Genomic DNA, 23,973 nt, shown 5'->3' with positions numbered 1-23,973 from the left:
ACTTTCAGCACTCTGGAAATTGTGCTTGTTGTTATCATTTGATTAGTTATGAAGGATTTCAAGTGCGCAAGCGGCTCTGTGTTCAAAGTAATATTTACAAGTAACAAGTGTATATATGCAGGCAAGAACAAGAGTTACAGAAGGGTAAGAAAGATGGAAGTGTGGACTAATGAACGGAGGCTTGTAAGCCCTGATAAAGGCATCTGGATGCTTAATAATGGAATGCAAGAAATTCACAGTTGGCTCACAAATATTCATATTATAGTCGACTGTAGTGTCCTTTAGTCTAGGTCAGAGATGGGGAACCTTGGGCCCGCCAACTATTGTTGAACTACACATCCCAGCATGCCTTGCAACAGTTCTAGCGTGGCCAAATATAAAAACTGTAGCATGCCATGCTGGGATGTGTAGTTCAACAACAGCTGGAGGGTCAATGGTTTCCCATCCCTGGTCTAGTTGAGCAATTATTTTTATTTTGGCATGTGAATGTAATGCCTATTAATGATGATGACTATTAGCTAAGCAGGAAGATGTGGTACCATCCTGAGATGCAAACAGCTATTTAATGCTTGCATGCAGGGCTGTCATCAGGGGGGTGCTCTGGGTACAACTGTCCTGGGTCCTGCCACTCTGGAGTAGAGGGGAGGGCCCAGGCCATTCTGTTGCACATGCACACCCCCCCCCCCCCCCCCCCCAATGGTCGCCCACTGCCATGCCTGCAGAGAAGCCTGTAGACTGCGACTCTGGCTACAAGGAGTAAGGTAATTCTCAAACAGAACTTCTGAAAGTTCAGAATCAAGAATGACACCTAGTCAGCGAGCTTGAGTGGTAGGAGTGATTGTCATATTCTCAACAGTGATAGCGATAACTGGTTGGTAACTACCATTTATTGGGGGAAATATAATTAATTCTTTTTTAGAAGTATTCAGTTTAAGATGGCGAGATGACATCCAGGATGAAACAGCAAAAAGGCATTCGGAGACACGGCTCAATACAGATGGGAACAGGTCGTGGGAGGATAGGTAGAGCTGAGTATCATCCGCATACAGATGATACTGACATCCAAAAAAGCTGATTAGTTTGCCAAGATGAGGTAAAGATTGAGAAAAGCAGAGGACTTAAGACTGAACCCTGAGGTACGCCAACTGATAGAGGTAGCAAAGAGGAGGTAGAATCATAAGTCTAGAAGGACGTACAGTTGTCGTAGTACACCTGTCACACTGGCTTGATGATGATTTGAGAAGGTAGATAATATAGGCTTTCAGGATGCAGCTGGCTGTCGCTTTGAAGTATAGAAAGATATACCTGGCAGGCACATAAAGACTGAGAAACACGCAATTATTTCAGAATCTCCTAGCAGTCTTTGATCTTTTGTGTTTTGTCATCAGGACCTGACAGAGTGTCCTCATCAGCACATCACTGGGACAAGGTAACAGTGGCATAGGTCAGTTTATTAAGGTATCTCTCATTTTCTGTTTCCTTCATAGTCTAATTTTACTCTGACCCATTTTCCAAAATTGCAAGGTCTCACTGTGACTATATTAAAGTAAGCAAAGACTTAATGGTGTTACTACATACAATAGCATGGACAGTATGTTGTGTTGGAATGACTGTCAAGGTGAAGCCGTTAGACAAGGAATTACACACCTCTGAGAGCCTGTAATTCCATAATGAAATCAAGCGGCAGTATGGATAGTGTAGTGGTTAGCATTACTGCCTCACAGTACTGAGGTCATGGGTTCGATTCCCACCATGGCCCTAACTGTGCGGAGTTTGTATATTCTCCCCGTACTTGCATGGGTTTCCTCCGGGTACTCCGGTTTCCTCCCACATTCCAAAAATATACTGGTAGGTTAACTGGCTTCCAACAAAATTAACCCTAGAATGTCTGTGTGTGCGTGTACATGTGGTAGGGAATATAGATTGTAAGCTCCACTGGAGCAGGGACTGATGTCAATGGTCAAATATTCTCTGTAAAGCGCTGCAAAATATGTGTGTGCTATATAAGAAATTTAATAAATAAATAAATAATAAAGAGCGATACACAATCAGCCAATCAGATGCTAACTTTCATGTTACAGGCTGGGATTCATGTTACAGGTAGGAGCTGATTAGCTGGTGGATTATCACTTTTTTTCCAAGCTTGATACATCCTGTCCATATAGATGGACACTATGGGCCTTATTCTGGTTCACTCTCAGAGGCAAATTCCTTCTCAAATGGACAAAACCATGTGCACTGCAGGGGGGCAGATGTAACATGTGCAGAGAGAATTAGATTTGGGTGAGTTGTTTTGTTTCTGTGCAGGGAAAATACTGACTGCTTTATTTTTACACTGCAATATAGATCTCACCTTGAAGAAAAACCCCACCCAAATCTAATTCTCTCTGCACATGTTACATCTGCCCCACCTGCAGTGCACATGGTTTTGTCCATTTGAGAAGGATTTTGCCTCTGAGAGTGAACCATAATAAGGCCCTATATGGGCAAATGGCAGCAAGTCAGCTAATTAATAGCATGACTGGTACCAAATGTATGTCACACTGGAGTGAACAAAATTGATTTCACTTTGTGCAGTTTAAAATAATCTCCCACTTAAATGGAATGGAAAGGACCTTATTCTGGACTAAACACCGACTAAGCATCATCCATTCGCAGACTTGGCTGCGGGGGAGTTACATTCATCAAATGATTTCTCCAGCGCTCGCAGTTCAGAGACACTTCTATGTCTCTGATCTGCAAGTGCCCTGTGCGAGAAACAAGCGGGCATCTGACATCCAGTTACGTCAGCTGCCTGCCCTCCGCCGCCGGTGTCCCCCCCAAACCACCCCCCCGCCCCTGCACTGCCAGGTGCGAGCGGGACGGCGAACATATAGTTTGCCGTGCCTGCCCGCACCATTTGTCTGCACATGCTCAGAAATCAGAATGACCCCCAAAATACCTGCAGTAGCATTTTGTTATATCCCAAGTTATGAAGGATATAGCATGCAGCATTATTTAATCATGCCTGTATCTTCCACACATTGTAATCTAAAATACAATACACGTAGTATTACCATTTATAATGAAAATCAATTATGAGAATTGTATTTGTCTTTAATAAATATATCCATTCAGGCGTGAAAAAGAAAAAAATACTTCATAACAAACAGAAAATCTTTGTGTTATTTTAATTGTGTCCCATAGAATGTAATATTCTTTTCTTATTTTCTCATAAATATACATTACTTTATTCTGGATTTTTAATAATGTCCTAATATGCTTTTAATCATTTTCCTGTTGAAAGTAAGAAATACTAGAAAATAAAAATGATCTTTGCATCCTGTACATGATTCCACACAAACGAGCATCATATATATATATATATATATATATATATATATATATATATATATATATATATATATATATACTTCTTGCTGGCGGCCCGGCACTCTCCTCACAGGTACAGCAGGCCCCGGTGCCTTCCCGGATGGATGTAGATAAGTGGACAGGAATGGGCGGCACTCGGAGGTAACTTCCAAAGATTTATTTAAGGTGCGGCAAAAACCAACGTTTCGGGGTGCGGTATCCCCTTTGTCAAGGTGCTCAAAGGAAAACAAGTGCAATACAAAACATCTTACCTAAATAGGTGAGTGAGGACACTCCTCCTCGTCCATCCCCGTCAGTTCGCGCCATCCAGAGCCTTCCGGTGCGGAAGTACAAAGGGAGAAGGCGGAAACTGTCAGAGATTGTAAACCGCTGATGCGGGTCACCAGCAGGATTTGTCAAAGAAAACTTTGCTTGCAAGCCCCTGATGAAGTCACCTTTCTGACGAAACGCGTTGGGCCTGCTTCACCAAAGGAATAACAACACAAAAAAATCTGGAAAATCAACAAATACATGCTGTAAAAAAAGTGCTTGTGTTTTATATGCTGCCCAAGAGGCACCTTTTTATATTAAATTGTATTGTATTTTACAAATTGTGTACTAATTCCTGGTAGCGCACTCTGAACCTCTTTTTCTTATATATATATATATATATATTTTTTTTTTTTTTTTTTTTTTTAAGGGAGTATTCAATCACCGGCGACCATCACCCCACGGGGGAGATGGCCGCCGGGCCCTATTCAATGCTGTCTTAGCCGACAGCATTGAACAGGGGAGCTCGGCAGAATGAGCCTGACTTCACAAGCAGTCGGGCTCGCTGTGCCGAGAACATCCGGGAAGTGACGAGCTGCCGGCTGCAGCTCGCTTCTTCCCAGCCACAACTCGTGGCCATGCCTCCTTCTTGTCCCGCTGCAGGTGGGACATTGAATCCCGCCTGCATGTTCTCGGTCGAGCTGACCGACAATGGGACAGGGTCACGGCAGTCGAGCAAACTTGACCACCATGACATCCAGATTGAATACTCCCCTTAGTGTCCGATTGTGTCTCCTAAACACTGCCATCTGTTTGCAGCGATTGAAGCTACATCTCTTTCTCTCTCACACATGCACAAACACAGAGGCAATCAGAGGTAGACTAGCTTTTGAAGCATTTGCTTTTAGCGGGCTTACTATTTGATGTATATCCATAAGTAGTTCAACTACAGATCCCAGCATGCTCATCCACATGGTGCTCGGGGATGCGGTCATTTGGTCTACAGCGTGATGGTCGACAGTCATTAGGTCGACATGGGAAAAGGTCAACTTGGTTCTAGGTCGAAAGGTCATTAGTTTGACAGGTCGTTAGTTCGACAGGTCGTTAGTTCGACAGGTCATTAGTTCGACAGGTCATTAGTTCAACGGTGTCTAGGTCGACAGTCAAAAGGTCGACATGGGGTTTCTCACAGTTTTTTGAGCCGACATGTGCCGACGGGCGTTATTTCATGCCCTACCATCCACTAGGGCGTGGTGGGAGAATGAAATAGTGTGCCGAGCATAGCGAGGCACCGTGCCCGATGCATAACAGCAAGCGATGCGGTGCATTTTAAACTGTGTCCATGTCGACTGTGTTGACATTCAGGTAAACAAACAGTGAAAAACCCCATGTCAACCTTTAGTTAGTTCGACCTAAATATTGTCGAACTAATGACCTGTCGAACTAATGAGCCATCGAACTAATGACCTTTTGACCTAGAACCATGTCGACCATCATGCTGTAGACCAAATGATCCCAACCTGAAGCTCGCCATAGAGCAGGTGGAAGGATACCTCAGACCTGTGCAAGTACTGTAGGTTTTCATGGGAATACAGTAATCAGTAGTCACGTGGGGACTGCTGGGAGCTTGCATATGTCGGTGGGTATATTTCCTGTGAACCTGTAATTTGATTATAATTAAAGAATATTAGCTATATTCACAGATTTTCCTTGGGGCTCAGAAGTAAATTAAAAGATAAAAAAAAAACATTTGGCGAAGCTTCAATCAGATCAACTAAAGAGGTAAATTAGTGGACAGCTGTGTAATCAGTAGCTGCACTTGCGTGTGCATGTATATGAGCAATCCTGAGTCATTGTTATCATTTTGTGTGTATGATACTTTATTGCCCTCATTTTATGCAATCATTTTACTAAATGCAGTAAAGAAAGAGAATCGTGGTGTCTGCTAATAACACTAGAAACAGATCATACCTATAAGTGCTTTGGATGGGCCGCACTGTATGTTATATCCAGTAGTTCCAATCCCTGAGCACCTAATCTGGATCTGTCTGTTATTGACTGGGACAGACTTTAAATCCATTGGACAATTACCAGAATTGATCGGGTACTGTATGTGGCTGTTGACGATTGCTCAAGTGATGCCCTGTTTAATATATAAGTATTCAGCCTTTGTCTTGAGGAGTCCAACCATTCTTATGTTGCATGCCAGGGATGGACTAAGACTTTGGGGGGGCTTCTCCCACTCCTCTGGTGCTCCTGCTTTTGTCCGCGACCAGTGACTGCCGTATAGCATTGCAGCAGCATCATTCAGGTAAATAGGGTAGACTGCTGAGGGTCGAGGGAGGCTACTGGGGCATCCGATGCATGTTGATCAGCTGCTACTGTACTGCTATACAGCTGCGGGTGGTGCTCCACCTGGGATAAGGGGAGGGAGCTCTGCTGAATGAGGCAGTCCGGGGGGCACTTGATACCTGCAACTCCGACCCCTCCTTCCTCTTCCTTCATCTATGCCCATACACATGATAGACTATTCTGATAAAGATCTGAACACTTGGTTGTCTGTTCAGCAGCCTTACCGGATCACCTTAAGAATGATATAAACTAGAAAATAGTTAAATACCTGCACTGTTCTGGGAATTTCATATTGATTTTCATGAAGCTGTGAACAGAATGTGTAATGCACATTTAAGTTGTCCACACTTCCATCTGGCCTGGGTCTGAATGCTGCTGGCCAGGCCTCCGCCAGAGGAGAACATTCATGCAGTCAGGCATACAGTATATTATCACATCTGGTTAAGTGTAAAACAATCTAAATGGCACCAATGTCAGAACCTTGAGAAATCTTTCAATTTATTTGTAATGGGTTTTTTATATGTGGACCTGGTTTTTGTAATTTTTGTTTATTATGCAATGTTTCCTCCAAACTGTTCGCACTGCCAGGTGTAAGCGGGACGACGAACATATAGTTTGCCGTGCCTGCCCGCACCATTTGTCTGCACATGCTCAGAAATCAGAATAACCCCCAAAATACCTGTAGTAGCATTTTGTTATATCCCAAGTTATGTATGCAAGGATATAGCATGCAACATTATTTAATCATGCCTGTATCTTCCACACATTGTAATCTAAAATACAATACAAGTAGTATTACCATTTATAATGAAAATCAATTATGAGAATTGTATTTGTCTTTAATAAATATATCCATTTAGGCGTGAAAAAGAAAAAAATACTTCATAACAAACAGAAAATCTTTGTGTTATTTTAATTTTGTCCCATAGAATGTAATATTCTTTTCTTATTTTCTTATAAATATACATGATTTTATTCTGGATTTTAATAATGTCCTAATATGCGTTTAATCATTTTCTTGTTGAAAGTAACAAATACTAGAAAAAAAAAATGATCTTTGCATCCTGTACATGATTCCACACAAAAGAGCATCTATATATATATATCTATATATATATATATATAGATATATCTATATATATATAGATATATCTATATATATATATATAGATATATCTATATATATATAGATATATATATAGATATATCTATACTCCCAATAGTATTGCCAGGCGCCCTATGGTGTTTAAATGGTGATTTCTGTCTCTCTTATTCATACACAATAAGTTTTAAACATAAAACATGTATTAAAAGAAAATATTTAAAACACTTTTTCCATATCCAGTTCTTTATCAGAGGTAAAATTTTCACAAGATTAGGGATGGAACATAAACCCAACGCGTTTCATCTCGTTATGAGACTTCATCAGGGGTATACATGTTTTAAACCAATCTTTAATTGGTCTATTGATGGTTCTTTTTCAGTTGCACAGAGAGAGCCAATATATATTGGCTCTCTGGTGGAATAATTGGTTCCTCCTGTGTTAGGTGGAACACTTATTTTAGTGCACACCCTTTTAGATGGGATAGAAGACGTCCCTATTTCGCTAAGTGAGGACACTCCTATAATCCAAGGCTCAGCCTTGATGTGAGCACATGCACCTATTTCACAGAAGCAGCCTGAATGGTTTTCCAAAAAATAATACTCTAGAGGACTAATTTTCCTAATTATTAGAGGACCAGCAGAGGTCATTATCTGATGATAGTTTGAATTGGACTCCAATATTGGATTATAGGAGAGTCGGGCTTGCTCTGCCGAGAACGGCTGGGAAGTGATGAGCTGCCAGCTGCAGCTCGCTTCTTCCCAGCTGCAACTCGTGGCCACGCCCCCTTATCGTCCCGCTGCAGACGGGACATTGAATCCCGCCTGCGTGTTCTTGGTCGAGCTGACCGAGAACGGGACAGGGTCACGGCAGTCGAGCAAGCTTGGTGTCTGATTGTGTCTCCGAAACACTGCCATCAGTTTGCAGCGATTGAAGCTACATCTCTTTCTCTCTCACACATGCACAAACACAGAGGCAATCAGAGGCAGACTAGCTTTTGAAGCATTTGCTTTTAGCGGGCTTACTAGTTGATGTATATCCATAAGTAGTTCAACTACAGATCCCAGCATGCTCATCCACATGGTGCTCGGGGATGCGGTCATTAGTTCGACAGGTCGTTAGTTCGACATGTCTAGTTCGACAGTCAAAAGGTCGACATGGAGTTTTTCACTGTTTTTTGAGCTGACAGGTGGTATTTCATGCCCTACCATCCACTAGGGCATGGTGGGAGAATAAAATAGTGTGCCCGATGCATAGCAGCGAGCGATGAGAGGGGATGCGGTGCACATTAAACTGTGTCCATTTCGACTGTGTTGACATTCAGGTAAAAAACTGTGAAAAAACCCATATCAACCTTTTGACTCGAACTAGACATTGTCAAACTAATGACCTGTCGAACTAACGAGCTGTCGAACTAATGACCTTTCAACCTAGAACCATGTCGACCTTTTCCCATGTTGACCTAATGACTGTCGACCATCATGCTGTAGACCAAATGATCCCAACCTGAAGCTCGCCATAGAGCAGGTGGAAGGATACCTCAGACCTGTAGGTTTTCATGGGAATACAGTAATCAGTAGTCACGTGGGGACTGCTGGGAGCTTGCATATGTCGGTGGGGATATTTCCTGTGAACCTGTAATTTGATTATAATTAAAGAATATTAGCTATATTCACAGATTTTCCTTGGGGCGCAGAAGTAAATTAAAAGATAGAAAATACATTTGGCGAAGCTTCAATCAGATCAACTAAAGAGGTTAATTAGTGGACAGCTGTGCAATCAGTAGCTGCACTTGTGTGTACACGTATATGAGCAATCCTGAGTCATTGTTATCATTTTGTGTGTATGATACTTTATTGCCCTCATTTTTTGCAATCATTATACTAAATGCGGTAAAGAAAGAGAATCGTGGTGTCTGCTAATAACACTAGAAACAGATCATACCTATAAGTGATTTGGATGGGCCGCACTGTATGTTATATCCAGTAGTTCCAATCCCTGAGCACCTAATCTGGATCTGTTATTGACTGGGACAGACTTTAAATCCATTGGACAATTACCAGAACTGACCGGGTACTGTATGTGGCTGTTGATGATTGCTCAAGTGATGCCCTGTTTAATAATGAGAAGTCCAACCATTCTTACGTTGCATGCCAGGGATGGATTAAGACTTTGGGAGGCCTTCTCCCACTCCTCTGGTGCTCCTGCTCTTGTCTGCGACCAGTGACTGCCGTATAGCATTGCAGCAGCATCATTCAGGGAAAGTGGGTAGACTGCTGCATCCCTCCCCAGCCCAGCAGAGTGTGAGGGTCGAGGGAGGCTACTGGGGCATCCGATGCATGATGATCAGCTGCTACTGTACTGCTATACAGCTGTGGGTGGTGCTCCACCTGGGATAAGGGGAGCTCTGCTGAATGAGGCAGTCCCGGGGGCACTTGATACCTGAAACTCCGACCCCTCTTTCCTCTTCCTTCATCTATGCCCACACACATGATAGACTATACTGATAAAGATCTGACCACTTGATTGTCTGGTCAGCAGCCTTACTGGATCACCTTAAGGCCCGTTTCACACACTCCGGCTCCTGCCTGCCGCACACATTAGTTGTGAATGGACACTATTGTGTCCATTCACACGGGACGGCCACGGTCCGGCCGCACGGCTGCAGCCGGATCCCGCCACTGGAAGGGACGGCTGCCGGGCTGTGGCCATCCCCTCCATGATAAACGACTGTGTGCGGTACGGCTCCCTGGCCGTGCGGGATTTCACTGTCCGGCAGGAGCCGGAGTGTGTGAAACCGGCCTAAGAATGATATAAAACTAGAAAATAGTTAAATTTCATATTGATTTTCATGAAGCTGTGAACAGAATGTGCAATGTACATTTAAGTTGTCCACACTTCCATCTGGCCTGGGTCTGAATGCTGCTGGCCAGGCCTCCGTCAGATTAGAACATTCATGCAGTCAGGCATACAGTATATTATCACATCTGGTTAAGTGTAAAACAATCTAAATGGCACCAATGTCAGCACCTTGAGAAATCTTTCCATTTATTTATAATGGGTTTTTTATATGTGGACCTGATATTTGAGGTTTTTGTTAAAAAAATTATTATGCAATGTTTCCTCCAAACTGTTCACACTTCTGTCTATAAGACCTTTTCAGTCTAGACACAGGGCTGGCTGGGCATTGCATGCTGTGAAATGAATTGATTTGTCTTCAGTTCTGGGTACAGTGGAAAACATCATTAACTTTGAGCTATCATTGTGTTTTCAGGAGGCTGGTGGAGTGAAGAACACACTGTGTGGTTACCAGACACTCGATAAACAGGTATCAAATAAATATAATATTCTCTGGTATAAGTAAAATGGAATAAACAGAATTTAAGCCTAAAATGGTAAACTAAAGGGATATTAACTTAGAGACACACTTATCAAATTGTGCATAATAGTGAGGCTTATTGCACTATTTTATTTTAAGTTTTTAAAAAGTAAACCTGCATCCCATTAGCCCTTCTGACTTTAATCTATGCTGCAAACAATGCTTATCAAAGCCCAGGATTATTAGGTTCTAACCAGTGGCGTAACTACAATTGGAGGGCCTCCCACCACTAAAATTTGTGCGTCCTCCACTCACCCCCACCCACCCCCTCACCGCTGCATCTTCCGCCGTGCTGATGATCCGTTGCGGTCCCAGCTTCTTGAAGCTGCTGTCTGCTGTCCCGGCGCTCCTGCTCCTCTCTTGTTAGAATGTCAAATACAAAATGTCCGCCTCCTAACAGCAGACCATTATTTAGGATGCCAGAGGAGGTAACCGCCTCCTCTAGCATCCTTAATAACTGTCTGCTGTGAAGGGTTCAGCCATTTTACAAATTACATTCTAACAGGAGAAGCAGGAGCACCCTGACCCAGTGCAGACAGGCAGCAGAGATGTGGTGGCGGCGGCCCCATTAACCATAGCTTTGAAAGACCCCGCGGCGCCCAAACTTACCTATGGCCTCCAAGCAACCACGGGGTCTGCAGAGCTATTGTTACGCCACTGGTTCTAACCTATTCTTATCTTATCCCCTTACACTTGAAATTTTAATTTCCTATGTTAAAATGTATGTACAGTATGAAATTTAAATTTTTTATTATGTTTACAGTATGTACCAGGGAATAACAGTTCATTTCTACAGGACCTCTGGGCATTTGTACCTTAAATTACCTATTTTGACCAATAGAACCTAAAAAGACCTAATTCTGTTTCTTAAGCTGAAACTATATAATTAACTGTGGAAATGTGTGCAATGAGTAGTTTTCATTATGTAATTCATATATACAGCTGTTTCCTTTTACAGCCTTGCTGCGCAGCATAAGCACCGAGCCTGCCGTCTGAAATTCTCAGGTGTGAGCGTACACAAGCACGATCCTTTAGCTTCTATAGGAAAGTTGTGGATGCAGCCTCATTGGGCATAGTGCTTCACAGTATACAGGTGCATCAAAGCAGCAAACTCTGCAAGGCAGTAGCAGAAGACACCTGCAGAGGCATCACAAGGGGGATGCGGGTCACACCCAAGTCTTACTCACTAATGAATGACCCAAAAGTAAAGTGACAGGAGCTGGGTGCTGCACATAATGCTGTAGACATATAGGGTGACATTTGATAGGATGCGATTTTATTTCCGAAATCGCAACTTATTGCATTTTTTCATATTGCATATTTGTTGGAATTGAACTATTTAATGAGATGTGAATGGTGCGATTTTTAGTCATGAAAATGTGCGCATTTTCGGACATGTGCAATTTTGTGTAAAAAAAATAAAAATGGCGTGGGGTCCCCCCACCTGAGCATAACCAGCCCTCGGCTCAAAGACCCGGTCCTGGTTTCAGAAAATCACGGGGCAAAACAAATAGGCTTCCCCTGGATTTTATAAAACCAGGGTCCCCCGTATTTCAAGAACCAACACCGGCACAACCAGCCAGCAGGGTAATGCCACAATTATACAAGTCCCCCTGGCCAAAGCATCATCCCCCTGACCGGTCAGCATGGGAAGGGGTCCTGGAGAAGTGGGGACCCCCCCAAAGAAGGCCCCCCCGCCCCTCCAGAACTTACCTGCCCATGCTGAACCCCGGGGCTGTCCCAGATGGCCGTGGGCTGTGGCCATCGGGCTGATGCCAAGTGTAAAAAAGAAGAACCTATTGTGTATTGCTGTGTAACTACAAGTCCCAGCAAGCCTACACTGCATGCAGGAACTTGGAGAACCACAAGTCCCAGTATGCAGGGCAATAAAGGCAGTGGCGTAAGTTCTTTCCAGTTGCCCGGAGGCAAGATATATATTGGTGCCCCCCACGCACGCACGCACGCACAAGCCTATATAACCTTAAATAAAATATATTATTTTGTTAAGAAATATAGATAGATCGATAGATAGGTAAACACATATATCTTTCAGAACTCAGCCATATAAGCAATATCTTTGGCTTTTAAATAACTGATTTAAACTTGCAGGGAAGGAGAGGTGCCCCCTTGGGAGCAGGAGCCCGGCGGCAGATGACTCCATTGCCTCCCAGAGTTCTGCCTCTGAATAAAGGGCTTGTAGTCCCACAACAGTACAAATAGTTAATAAAATACACAAACACATACAGTCAAACTTTATTACACACAGAGCCCATACACACAGATACTTACTGTACCTATGTGGACACGAAACATTGGTCCCCTTGTCCAGTAGTGTCCATGTGCAGTCCCTGCTGAAGGAAAACATACTCACTAGACATCTTCGGTGCTTCTACAGGACCCCTGCAGCGCTGTAGCCACGATCCAGTCTTCTGTTTACATCTGGGGTCGGCCATCGGGATTTCACAGACCATGATTGCATTTCCTAAATGCAGCCCTGGAATCTAGCATTCCTAAATTTCTCATCCTCAATTATCTCCACACAAGTGCCATCAGATCCTGAGAGCTAGAGGTGGATCACAAGATCCCTCTCCAGCTGTAGTAAGCAGGCATCTCAGACATCTTCAGTGTAGCTTTTTGGAGCTAGGTAAATAGCCACAGCAAAGCAATTTCTATTAAAATCATGCTGCTGATATCTGTTGCTTGTTTTGTTAAATATGGTTTACTGTGCTAATAGAAGTTACGTCCCGGTGGTACACAATGCAATGGGCATGCCCACTCACCGATCTTGATGCACACAGCCCAGATGCTGCATAGCAGCATCTGCATGTGACCAGGACATACAGGGTGTTATTCTGGGTGATTCTGGTCAGATGTGAATTTGGGTCCACCCTGTGAAAAGAATGAAGAATGTACTTTCACTCACTTCATGGTGAGAGAGAATAAACATATAAGGGGAAATGTACCGTAATAGGATGAGAGATTCAGAAAGTGAGAGATTTGGTAAGAAATCACCAGGTTTTTTTTTTAAAGCAGCAATCATTTACACTGCAAAACCAGTTTAATTTTGCAGTGTAAATGATTTCCGCTTTAAAAAAATAAATAAAAAAATCCTGGAGATTTCTTACCAAATCTCTCACTTTCTGAATCTCTCATCCTATTAAATCTCATCCATTGCGTTTTCTTAGGCATACCCCAACTCACAATTCAGAAGTATAAGCGAATCTCATCAAGGTTTCTTTATCTTTCTATTCCAGTAAGCCACAAAAAAATGGATATAAGTAAAAATTGTGTTTTAAAAAAAGTCCAAATAACAAAAAAACACCCTAGGGGTTTCCAACAAATCAAGAAAATGGGTGATGGTATATACAGAACCATAAAAAAGCATATCATCTGGATTAGTCCATTTACAAAAGTTCTGAAGCAGTACCTCGAGAAGTTTAAGCCGTCACTTTAGTAGATTTACCCCATTAAGGTCTAAGATTTACCCCATTGAGGTCTTAGAGGAGAAAAAGAGAAAACGAATAAAGGGATAAAATAAAAGTTAACGAAAGAGGGCAATAAAAAACCGGGCAATGCTAGTGTCCTATCATTTTTACCATCATGAAAATGCCCTTTTAAGAAATAAAGTAATGAATTAGTCAACAACACTACCAGGATCTAAGGCAGTGGTTCTCAACCTCGGTCCTCAGGACCACCACACAGTTCACGTTTTCCAGGTCTCCTGGCAGGTGCACAGGTGCACTCATTATTCACTTACATTTTAAAAGACCACAGGTGGAGCTAATTATTTTACCTGTGATTCTGTGTGGAGACATGGAAAACGTGAACTGTGTGGGGGTCCTGAGGACCGAGGCTGAGAACCACTGATCTAAGTGGTTGCAAATCTACATGGACCTGATAAAATGATATAACTAATTGACCAAAAACCAGCAGTTAAACACATTAAGTAAAAATAGAGCTACGGTATTAGTGGCGAATTAAGGGAAAGGTTATGTAAAACGCTGTATTTCCGAAACGAGCTGTCATTGTACATAACATCCTGAGCTTCTTCCGAACACCCGGTGAAGTTGCTGAATGTGACGGCAGGAGGTGAAGTAGGTAAAGACATGAATATTGTAGCTTTCTGGTAAGGGCAATCAAAATATAGTCCCTGATTAGATAATTAACTCTGACATTTCCCGGGGTCACCTTTGTAAATCAGGCAAATGTCCCTGCCTTACATAGCGGTAGTTTGCATCTGTCAGTGGGTGACAAGATCACAGACAGTGGAGCCAGATACATTCTTAGAAGCCAGCCTTGAAAATGGAAATGATCTACCATCCTCAGGTGTACCGCTGATCTCTCTGTAACTGTCCATGCGAAAAGAGTTATTTCCGCTTTTTACTCTTTGATGAATAAAATATCTGGAATAATAGAGCATTGTGGCAATCTAGCTATCAAATAAAAGCATTCAATACATCTTGCTAAAAAATTACATTCATTTCTGTAATCAAATGTGTTACTCATTCCCTAAGCATAGGTGAGTGCCATCTTCCTTCTGTAACCTACTAGAATTCAGCTGAATCTGTCTCCTTCCCCTGCTGTGCAAGCCACAATCGCGGGCATCAGCTAGGAAATAGCTGAGAGAGAGGAGACAGATTAAAGACAGGTAATTAAATAAAGATGTACGCGTTTCTGGCACAGATTACTAACTTGAAATAGACTCTGTTTTCTGTGCGCTGTAGAATCTGCAACGGTTCCTTCAGATTAGTGGTGCATTTTGCAATAAAAGATGTTACCTTTATCCGCATATTGCCCTTCTGTTGTCAGAAAAGGGGTTAAGAGAACTTGCAGAAGCACAAGGGTTACGAGATCGCAATCACTACTTGTTTCATGGTCGCTCAGCCACCTGGGAAGCTGCGAATAGTGTCGTTATGGTAATTTATGCTAAACACATCATTATGATTAAAGCAATTTGCTTCTTCAATATAGACTCGTAATGGCCACAAATGAGCAGCCATTGACATGAGGATTATAATATTTTTACATATAATTTGTGTAATTCCTAGAATTACATGTGCAAGGTAGATTTTATAGGTACTGTCATTTTCTGGTAATGCTTATGTCAGTCATACAGCTACCCCTTTCACGCCGCACCACAGACCCTGGTTATTGCTGGGTTGGTGATGTATGGACCTGGATCGAGGTGCGGAGTGAAAGTACCACAGCTTATAACCCAGGTTGATCAACCCGGAAATTTGATACAGGTTATAAGAAGGGTTAAACCCAGGTCGCTCTCTGTTTACCTGGGTTTAGTGTAAAGCGCTGGGGTCCGACCCAGGTTAGCAATGGGAAAGGGGTAAAATTGTAATCATAACATCTCACCTTGGTACCTATTACCTGAGCCATGCACTACAATGTATGTATGTGCTGTATTTATGAGGTATGAGACTCTGCACTAAATCAGGGCTGTCTTAACAGAGTTGAAGTCCTGAAGAAATCACTGGGACCCCCCTTCCTACTCATTCACGGGAATACATTTGTAATAAAAATCCTAATTTATCCCCCCCTGCAATCACGCACCGTCTCTCCACATGATTCCTTACAGTAAATTGCTTTCAGCACTCTGATTGCTGGATAGCTCCACTCTAATCATCAAGCTGACAGCCAACTCAGTGGGCGATATTCAATGTGAATACCGGCAACGTGCAGCGAATCCTGTTTAGGATTCGCTGCACATTCGCCACTGGTCGCCGCGTTCCGGAGCCTCTCCGGTATTCAACGAGTCAGGGGCTCGCTGCCCCTGACCGGCGAATTTAAGCTCCTGCGGCGAACGCAACAGGGAGCCTGAGGACGGTGGCAGGCAGGGAGATGGAAGTCTCCCTGCCTGCCTCAGAACGTTTGTGGGGGGGAGGTGGGCTCCCCGGGTGCCAGGCAGCACAGGTTGCCCCCCGGGGGTGCCAGCAGGGGACCGCATATATTCACTACACCCGATCATGAATATGTAATGATCGGGATGAAGTGAATATATGAATATCTAATGAGCGGCTCGGCTCCAGCCCCCTGCTGGCTGCTCTGTGTAAAAAAATATATATATATTTTTTTTTAATTAAATATATATTCATGTGCTTACAGCACATGAATAAAAATAGCATGCCCCTCCTCAGAATAAAATTCCAGATTTTTTTACACCAACTGTAAAAAACAAAACACTTTATTTTAAAAGTTCACATTCCACTTCACCATAAAAAGATAGCGATTGCTACTCGGTGAATCATGGCGAAAAAAACCTTGAAATGTATTCGCCATCTGGTCATTGAATAGGGTGATTCACCGTTTTAGTCAGAAATTCGCCTTACAGCACAAAATCGCCATAAAAACTTGGCGAATCAGCCTCATTGAATACCGCCCAGTGTCTTGCTGCAGCCTGGGAAATCAGGTAGAGAATGCTGCCTGGCTGCTCTGATGTAATTCGCAATCAGACTGGCCATGGAGCAGGAATCTCCCTTGCTCAGGTGGCACCCAGTGCAGCTGGAAATGGTAATTGCATGCCTTCAGGACAGGTCAGCAAAAGTGGAGTGGGCTCACGGCGATTGGGTTTAGCCTCACAGCCTAGACCCCTGTTGTCATCACTCCAGGGGTCCTGGAGATGTGTGCCGTGGAGGCACCAGACCACGAATTTCAGCCCACCACTACTTAAAGGCCCCTAGAATCATGGGGCCCCGGCATCTGCCCAATGTGCTTATATGTTAAGGTGGCCCAGCACTTAATGGAAAAATTATGAAAAATATATTAGTTAATAATAATATTTTTAATAGAACTTTTTCACAAAAACAACTTGTTCATACCTTACCATCCCAGTGGGCATAGAGGGAGAATACATTATCAGAACTGAGCCAAGGGCAGCGAGGCACCGTGCCCGAAGCATGGCGAGTGCGGCGAGGCTACACGGAACACTAATACAGTTCTTCTTTCCCTACGTAATAGGCATGTTGCAGACATTTTAAAAATTGTGGCACAAATACATCCAGACTTTGGATCTTGTTAACAAAATAGACCCAAGATAAGTCTGCAGAAGGCTTCAGTAAAGCAGTGCTAGTGCACAAAACATGTCATTCAAACCATGCACCAACCATAATGTCTGTACTTCCTGTTCCCACTCCCAAGGTGAGTCTGCACTTTGTATTCAGGATCTAGAACTCAAACTGCAATAATCTGTTGGACTATTATCTGAAAATGATTTAGCGCATTCCATTTTTTTTTTATTTTTTTTTAAGACTTTAATAAAAATACACCATAAAATCCATGTCTATTATATTGATCGTCTGTAAATTAAGCTTTTCCTATCTCTTTTCCTCTGTGTAGAGACTTGATGTCATCCAGATTATACATGTGCGAGGATGCATCCATGCTGTGGGCTTGTGGCTAAATGATAACTTTGGAGTGACTTTTGCCATTGCCATTGCTATGCTGGCTCCACAGGTAATCGGGCATATACCCTTTGAATGACTTTCTGTCAAACCCTGTTTATCTTTCATGCAACTACATCCCGGATCCGACTTGGTTCTGCGCTTTCAGATCAAACCCGGGTCGCCCATTATACAGAGGGCTACCCGGGCTGCCCATGTATCATTACTTACATAATCAGTGCAAACCTGCTCACCACACATGCACGGGAGCCATTTCCAAAGAGGGTTCCAGGGGAACCCACTGTCGACAATTGGGTTTTATTTTTCTCTTGATTAAAATGGCAGGTTAAACAAGATAGATATTTTCATTCATGCTGACTATGTATCTAATGTACAGAAACTTTGTTAAAAAGTAAAGTAGTATTAAAGTCCCTTACCCTGGATTCTCCTCCTCCACTGTGTCACCTGAAGTTCTGGTGTTTATGGAGCCCACTCTTTTAGTTGGAGCATTATACAAGGGCGAGACGTACTAAGCCTTGAAAAGGGATAAATTGGAGGGTGGTAAGCCACCCAATCAGCCTCTAACTGTCCTTTTCGAAACCCTGCCTGTAACATGGCAGTTAGGGGCTGATTGGTTGGCACTATATCACTCTGCATTTTATCACTTTTAGTGATAGTTTAGTACATCTGGCCCCAAGCCATTTATACAAGCTATGAGCCTGGTGGGGGGGGGGCCTCGGGGCCTCAGGTCTTACTTGATTCTGTTTCAGAAGTGGTCCCGTCATCGTGACTCCCCTATACAGTGTCAAGAACACAGGCAGGGATGGGGCTACAGATGATGCAATTCAGCATGAATCATATCATCGGGTCTCCTTGGTACACCCACTTGTGCTCTGTTGTGGGCAGCTAAGGGTGGAAGTGAAGGAACTTGTGAGGGTGGATATTGAAGGAAAAATCCAGGTGCAAGAATAGGCTTTGCATTTCCTGTCTTCTAAGCTTGTCTTCTAAGTCTTCTGAGTTCGTTATATAGCATGTGACTGCCAAACAGTGTTTAATATTAATCCGTCTGACGGATGTTGATGCTGTGGAGCAGCAGTAGATTTACAGCAGGACCTCTTACTCCCCAAGTGCCCCAGTGTGATGCAACAGCGATAGTTCCAACCCTGGGTCATAGTTAGAAAGTTCTGAGTCTGCTTGGTGAAGGATGTTGGCCGATCTCGGTGGTTTTTAAAGCAGAGCTCATTTGCAGGGCAAAACCACGCCCTGTAAATCATTGTCTCTTTAAAAAAACAACTGAGATCCGCCAGCAATCTTACACCTCCGGCAAACTCCGGCCCTATTACATTTCCCCATTAGTCTTATAAGCCATGTTTAGCTCCCACATTTAATTAATTACAGATATAACAGTAGCACAAATGCATTGCCTTGCATTTTATAATTGGGAACAAAACAGTAATAAAACAAAATTGGGGAACACCATACAAAGAGGTTGAGGGCCCTGCTTGCGAGTTTCCAATCTATAGGGAAATAGGCATTGAAACACATGGACAGCCAAATTGCAGAGGCTCTTCTTGGGTGGTATGACCCACTCACACAGCAATGGTGGCTTGCATTTTTACTGATAGTACAGAACAGGCCAGTGACAATGTTACAGGGATAGCAGCTTTATCCGCATAGAAATAAAGGGTGAAATTTAATAGGGTGGGAGATTCAAAAAGTGAGAGATTTGCTAAGCAATCATGTACACTGCAAAATCAAACTGGTGTTGCAGTGTAAATGATTGCCGCTTTTTAAAAAACTGGAGATTTCTTACCAAATCTCTCACTTTTTGAATCTCTCATCCTATTAAATTTCACCCCATGTATTAACTGAAACATAATGTATTCCAAAACCTGCTTGAACACGGAGATATCCTAGCTCAGAATATAAAAAAATATGTAGGCCTTATCTCTGTGTACGTCTGTTCTTGTTTTATTATTTAACCTTGTGTTATCTCCCAATGTTTGTCATAGGCTCTGGGTATTGTGTTGTCCTATCTGTTTTGGAAGAAACTAGAGGATATTTGCTATGACAGGGATATGGTGGATTTCAGATGCCTGGCTATAAAAGACTTTAATTTTAAGGAGTTGGACCTGACCGGAGCTGGCTGCTGTCTCTGCTTACCGAGGGAGGATGGCTACCTGCCAGTCAATGTTTCGGAAAGTGATGATGACGGGTAGCCAATTAGACAGCAGGCTATCCAGAGCACTTGGGGAGAATATAACCGTGCGTCCAATCAGCACTGACATTTAAAAACTCGGCTACCAAAATGTATTGCAATGCATTATGCTCATGGTAAAGGGCTTAGTCTAAAGGGACAATTCCTACTGCAATAATAAGGCAGCCACATGACATTTGCATAGTGCAAAACACTTGACAATGTTTACATTTTTATCTAGTCTGTATTTGTTTTAGTAGAGTAACCTTCTTAAAGTGTAGTTTGTTTCTACAAGAAAATGAATTCTGTATAGTAGGATATCATCGCTTTGCGGGAAAGTCATCTGCTTCTTTCTTTTTGTATCAAACACACTTGGTTTTCTAAATAGCTTGTAGGTACTTTTGTAGACCCAGAGCAATAGAGGTTTCATCCTTCTGCTAACTTTCACACTGCCTAAATGTTTTAAAAAAAACGGTGTTTTGAAACTGTTTCACATTGCAGTAGATTACCATTTTAAATACCGTTTAAATACCATTCACATCAATCAACCCATTTATTCCCCTGAACATATTTCAAGCCTATGACCGGTCTGTAGTCTGTTGTTTTTACTAAATACCGTTTCAGAGCCATTCTCACTGCATAAAAAACGGCTCTGAATCGTGTAGGACTCTGCTTTTTAAATGTTTTGAAATACTGGTTTTCTTTAACCAGTAAATGAACTCTGGTGCTTTCCCGCTGCAGCCTTAAACTTTTTAAAATGGAAAAAAAAGGCAATATACCGTTTAACAAGTGCGGTGTGAAAGGGGTATAAGGAAACCGCTCATAGTTTATTTATTTGAAGGAGATGGGCACCGCAACCGTATCAAAATGTTAATAAGGATTGGTTAATAAAGATCAGTAGTAGCATGGCGTTCCTGGCCAAAGAGAAAGTACCAATAGCTTAATTGTGAGCATTCTGATCAACTTGGATCAAGAAGTAAGAGCTCAGGTCTTACTTGATCCAAGTACGCCGCTGCTGCCAAATTCCGCAGCCAATCATGATTAGTATTGCTATGCTACTTTCATTCACTTGAAATCAACAGACTCTTATTTAATAGTGTAGTACAAAGAAAAACAATATCACAATTTTATTTGTTAGCTCTACCAGCAAGAGAACACTGTTTAGTACTGTTAAGAAAGGAATTTTATATTGCTGTATTTAATACTTTATATCCTGCTGCAGGAGACTGATGCCCCAGTTTGCCCGGTGTGGGGGCACAGTTGTCTGGGATTCTGTAAATTAGAAATGATGTGCCACCCTGTCCATGTTATTTTTATTGTTGTTTAGCAGTCAATGACCAGTATAAAACTTTTAAAAATGTATCTACAAGCCCAGCCTACAGCATGTATTACAGTACTCCCAATTTTTTTTTACTGAGGGGTAATAGGGCAAGCAAGCGCACACCGCCACTTCCCTCACCATCCTGATTAGATTGGGATAGAGCTTAATAAACAGGACTGGTGCACCTAAAATCAGGACAGTTGGGAGGAATGAGCATGAGGCTGTATAAAAGATACAAACCTTCCGCATATTATTGTTAATATATATAAAAAAAATAACTAAATCACTATGCTCAACTCCCAAAGTATATATTATATTAGTAGAATTGTTAGCCCCAAAATTTGTAGCGTACTATCCGGATTAGGGTATTTAAACAAGTTAAAAAAAAATGTGCGTGTGTGTGGGGGGGGGGGGGGGTAATATAAAGGGCTTAAGTTATAAATCATTCATCTTAAATTATTAGAATTATATTATTTATTGGAATAGCTCAAAATGCATAAATGTATGCACAAAAATGTCACAATTATCTGACAAGAAAATGCCAAATTTAATGATCCGCTACAAACAGAAACAACTAGCAATAAAATGGGCAAGATAACAAATGTCAATGTAAAATCAGCCTGTGGTATTGATCATGATTAATATGTAAATTATTATAGGATAAAAGAATGAAGAGCATGATCAGAATACATCACACGTGTGTAAATGTATGAAATGCAAATGCCAAGTTCCTGATAGTAGAATAAAAAGAAATAATGTACAATGTATAATTCATGGAAACATCACAAGAACCATACTGCTTTATACTAGAATTAGCCTTTGGGAAAACAGTATTGAGAGCCACTGCAGTATTGAGAACCTGATTAAAAGTGTATATAGAAATGTATATATGTTTAAGTCAAAAGAACTGAAATGAGGTGGCTGGGAGGACGAGTAGCATATTATAAAAGTGTTCTCCTCGATTAAACATTTATCATACGGTTGCAAGGTATCTACCTTGGCATTGCAATTTAATGTAATGTTAAGTTTAAGCATGGGTGTGAAATACTAAATTATACTTCTGAATTACATGCATGAGGCCAATTCCATAAACTAAAGAGTAGTGAGAGAATTTGCATATATGTATAGAATAAATAGCTCAAAAACAGATTATATAGGGTTATCAGTTATACTAATGACCAGTGCTATGATCATATACAGTAAGTAGAACACATTATCTAAAAGAAATAAACTGAATATTAAAAGATGAAACAACTTATGAATTCCTGGAAAATTACCCTGCTAGCACATACAAGAAATAACTGGAACAAATCTGTCGTAGTATATCAACAAGTTTTTATACCCATCGGTCCTGAAGCAACAAAGTCCTTCAGAGGATTTACTGTGGGTCCTGAATATTTTAGAAGGCATCTCCTGGGGGGAAGGCTGTACACAGTCACCTGTGATATCATGTCACACTTCCCCCAAACAGCGAGGCTTCCCTCAAACAGCAAGGCTTGTGGCTAATGTAGGGAGCCCGCTGCATTTAGCCGCAGGCCTCGCTGTCTTAGCTGCCACACACGCCGTTTCCCCATCGCTGCAAGAACCTAGCGACATAGAAACGGCGTGTGCAGGGGACAGTTGAATAGCTTAAAATACGTATTAATAAGTGGAGATTGATAAACAACCAGCCAATCAGCTCCTTACTGTCATGCTACAGACTGAGTTTAAAAAAAATCACAGTTATGAGCTTATTGGCTCTAGACTTTATCACTTTTAGAAGCTTGGTGCATCTGGCCCCATGTGTCTGGAAGTTTGGGAGAACTCAACAAATTCATCTTCCACATAAACAATAATAACCTCAATCTACCATTTTCATCACACAGACATAAAGAGGAAATTGCCTCCTGGACCCTGAGATATATGAACATGACAATGGATTGGAAACACGCATACTGTAAACAGAAAGCATTGCAACTTTATAGAATAAAAATCAACCATCAACCAAACTGGTTAAGGTATATACCAAAGGGCCAGATCAGCATAAATTGCCCTCAAAACATAAAACAAGCATTAGAAATGAAATCTAGTTTCCTCGAAAAAGGTAATACAGCAGGAGAACTAAGGGGTTATTCTAGTTCACTCGCAAAGGCACAAACACTCTCTAATGGACAAAACCATGTGCACTGCAGGTGGGGCTGATGTAAAATGTCCAGAGAGAGTTAGATTTGGGTGGGGTTTGTACCTCAAACTGATATCTATATTGTAGTGTAAAAATAAAGAAGCCAGTATTTACCCTGCACAGAAACAATAAAACACCCAAATGTAACTCTCTCTGCACATGTTACATCAGCCCCACCAGCAGTGCACGTGGTTTTGTCCATTAGAGAGTGATTGTGCCTTTGCGAGTGAACTAGAACTAAGTAAGGGCGACAAGAAAATACTGGAAATGTAGAGGAAGCTTCTACTAGTACTAAATGCTAAAAAAAAACTAAGAAAAAAAGCAAAACAGAAAATATCATTCATCACATTTTTCATTAATGAGTCAAACTGAAAACAATCTTTAAAAAGTACTGGCCGACACTATGGGCCTAATTTTGATGCGATCAGAAGTGGCCAAATTCGGCACCACTC

At 42.0% G+C, this 23,973-nt stretch overlaps 1 protein-coding gene across 1 annotated transcript in view; it reads left to right on the top strand.

Annotated features, from left to right (window-relative positions):
• The window catches only part of LOC146075358 (tetraspanin-15-like), a 160,140-nt gene extending 136,634 nt beyond the window's left edge, over window positions 1-23,506 (top strand). The window contains exons 6-8 of the mRNA XM_083184512.1: window positions 10,350-10,403; window positions 17,799-17,915; window positions 19,855-23,506. Coding sequence (XP_083040638.1) covers window positions 10,350-10,403; window positions 17,799-17,915; window positions 19,855-20,061 — 378 coding nt within the window. The 3' untranslated portion in view covers window positions 20,062-23,506. The remainder of the gene's footprint in view (window positions 1-10,349; window positions 10,404-17,798; window positions 17,916-19,854) is intronic.
• The last annotated feature ends 467 nt before the right edge of the window (window positions 23,507-23,973 follow it).

The sequence above is a fragment of the Crinia signifera genome, chromosome 4 (assembly GCF_055691185.1).
Source record: "Crinia signifera chromosome 4, ASM5569118v1, whole genome shotgun sequence".
Taxonomy (NCBI): Eukaryota; Metazoa; Chordata; class Amphibia; order Anura; family Myobatrachidae; genus Crinia; species Crinia signifera.
Note: the sequence above shows the minus strand (reverse complement) of the source record. Positions and strands in the feature narration are given on the sequence as shown.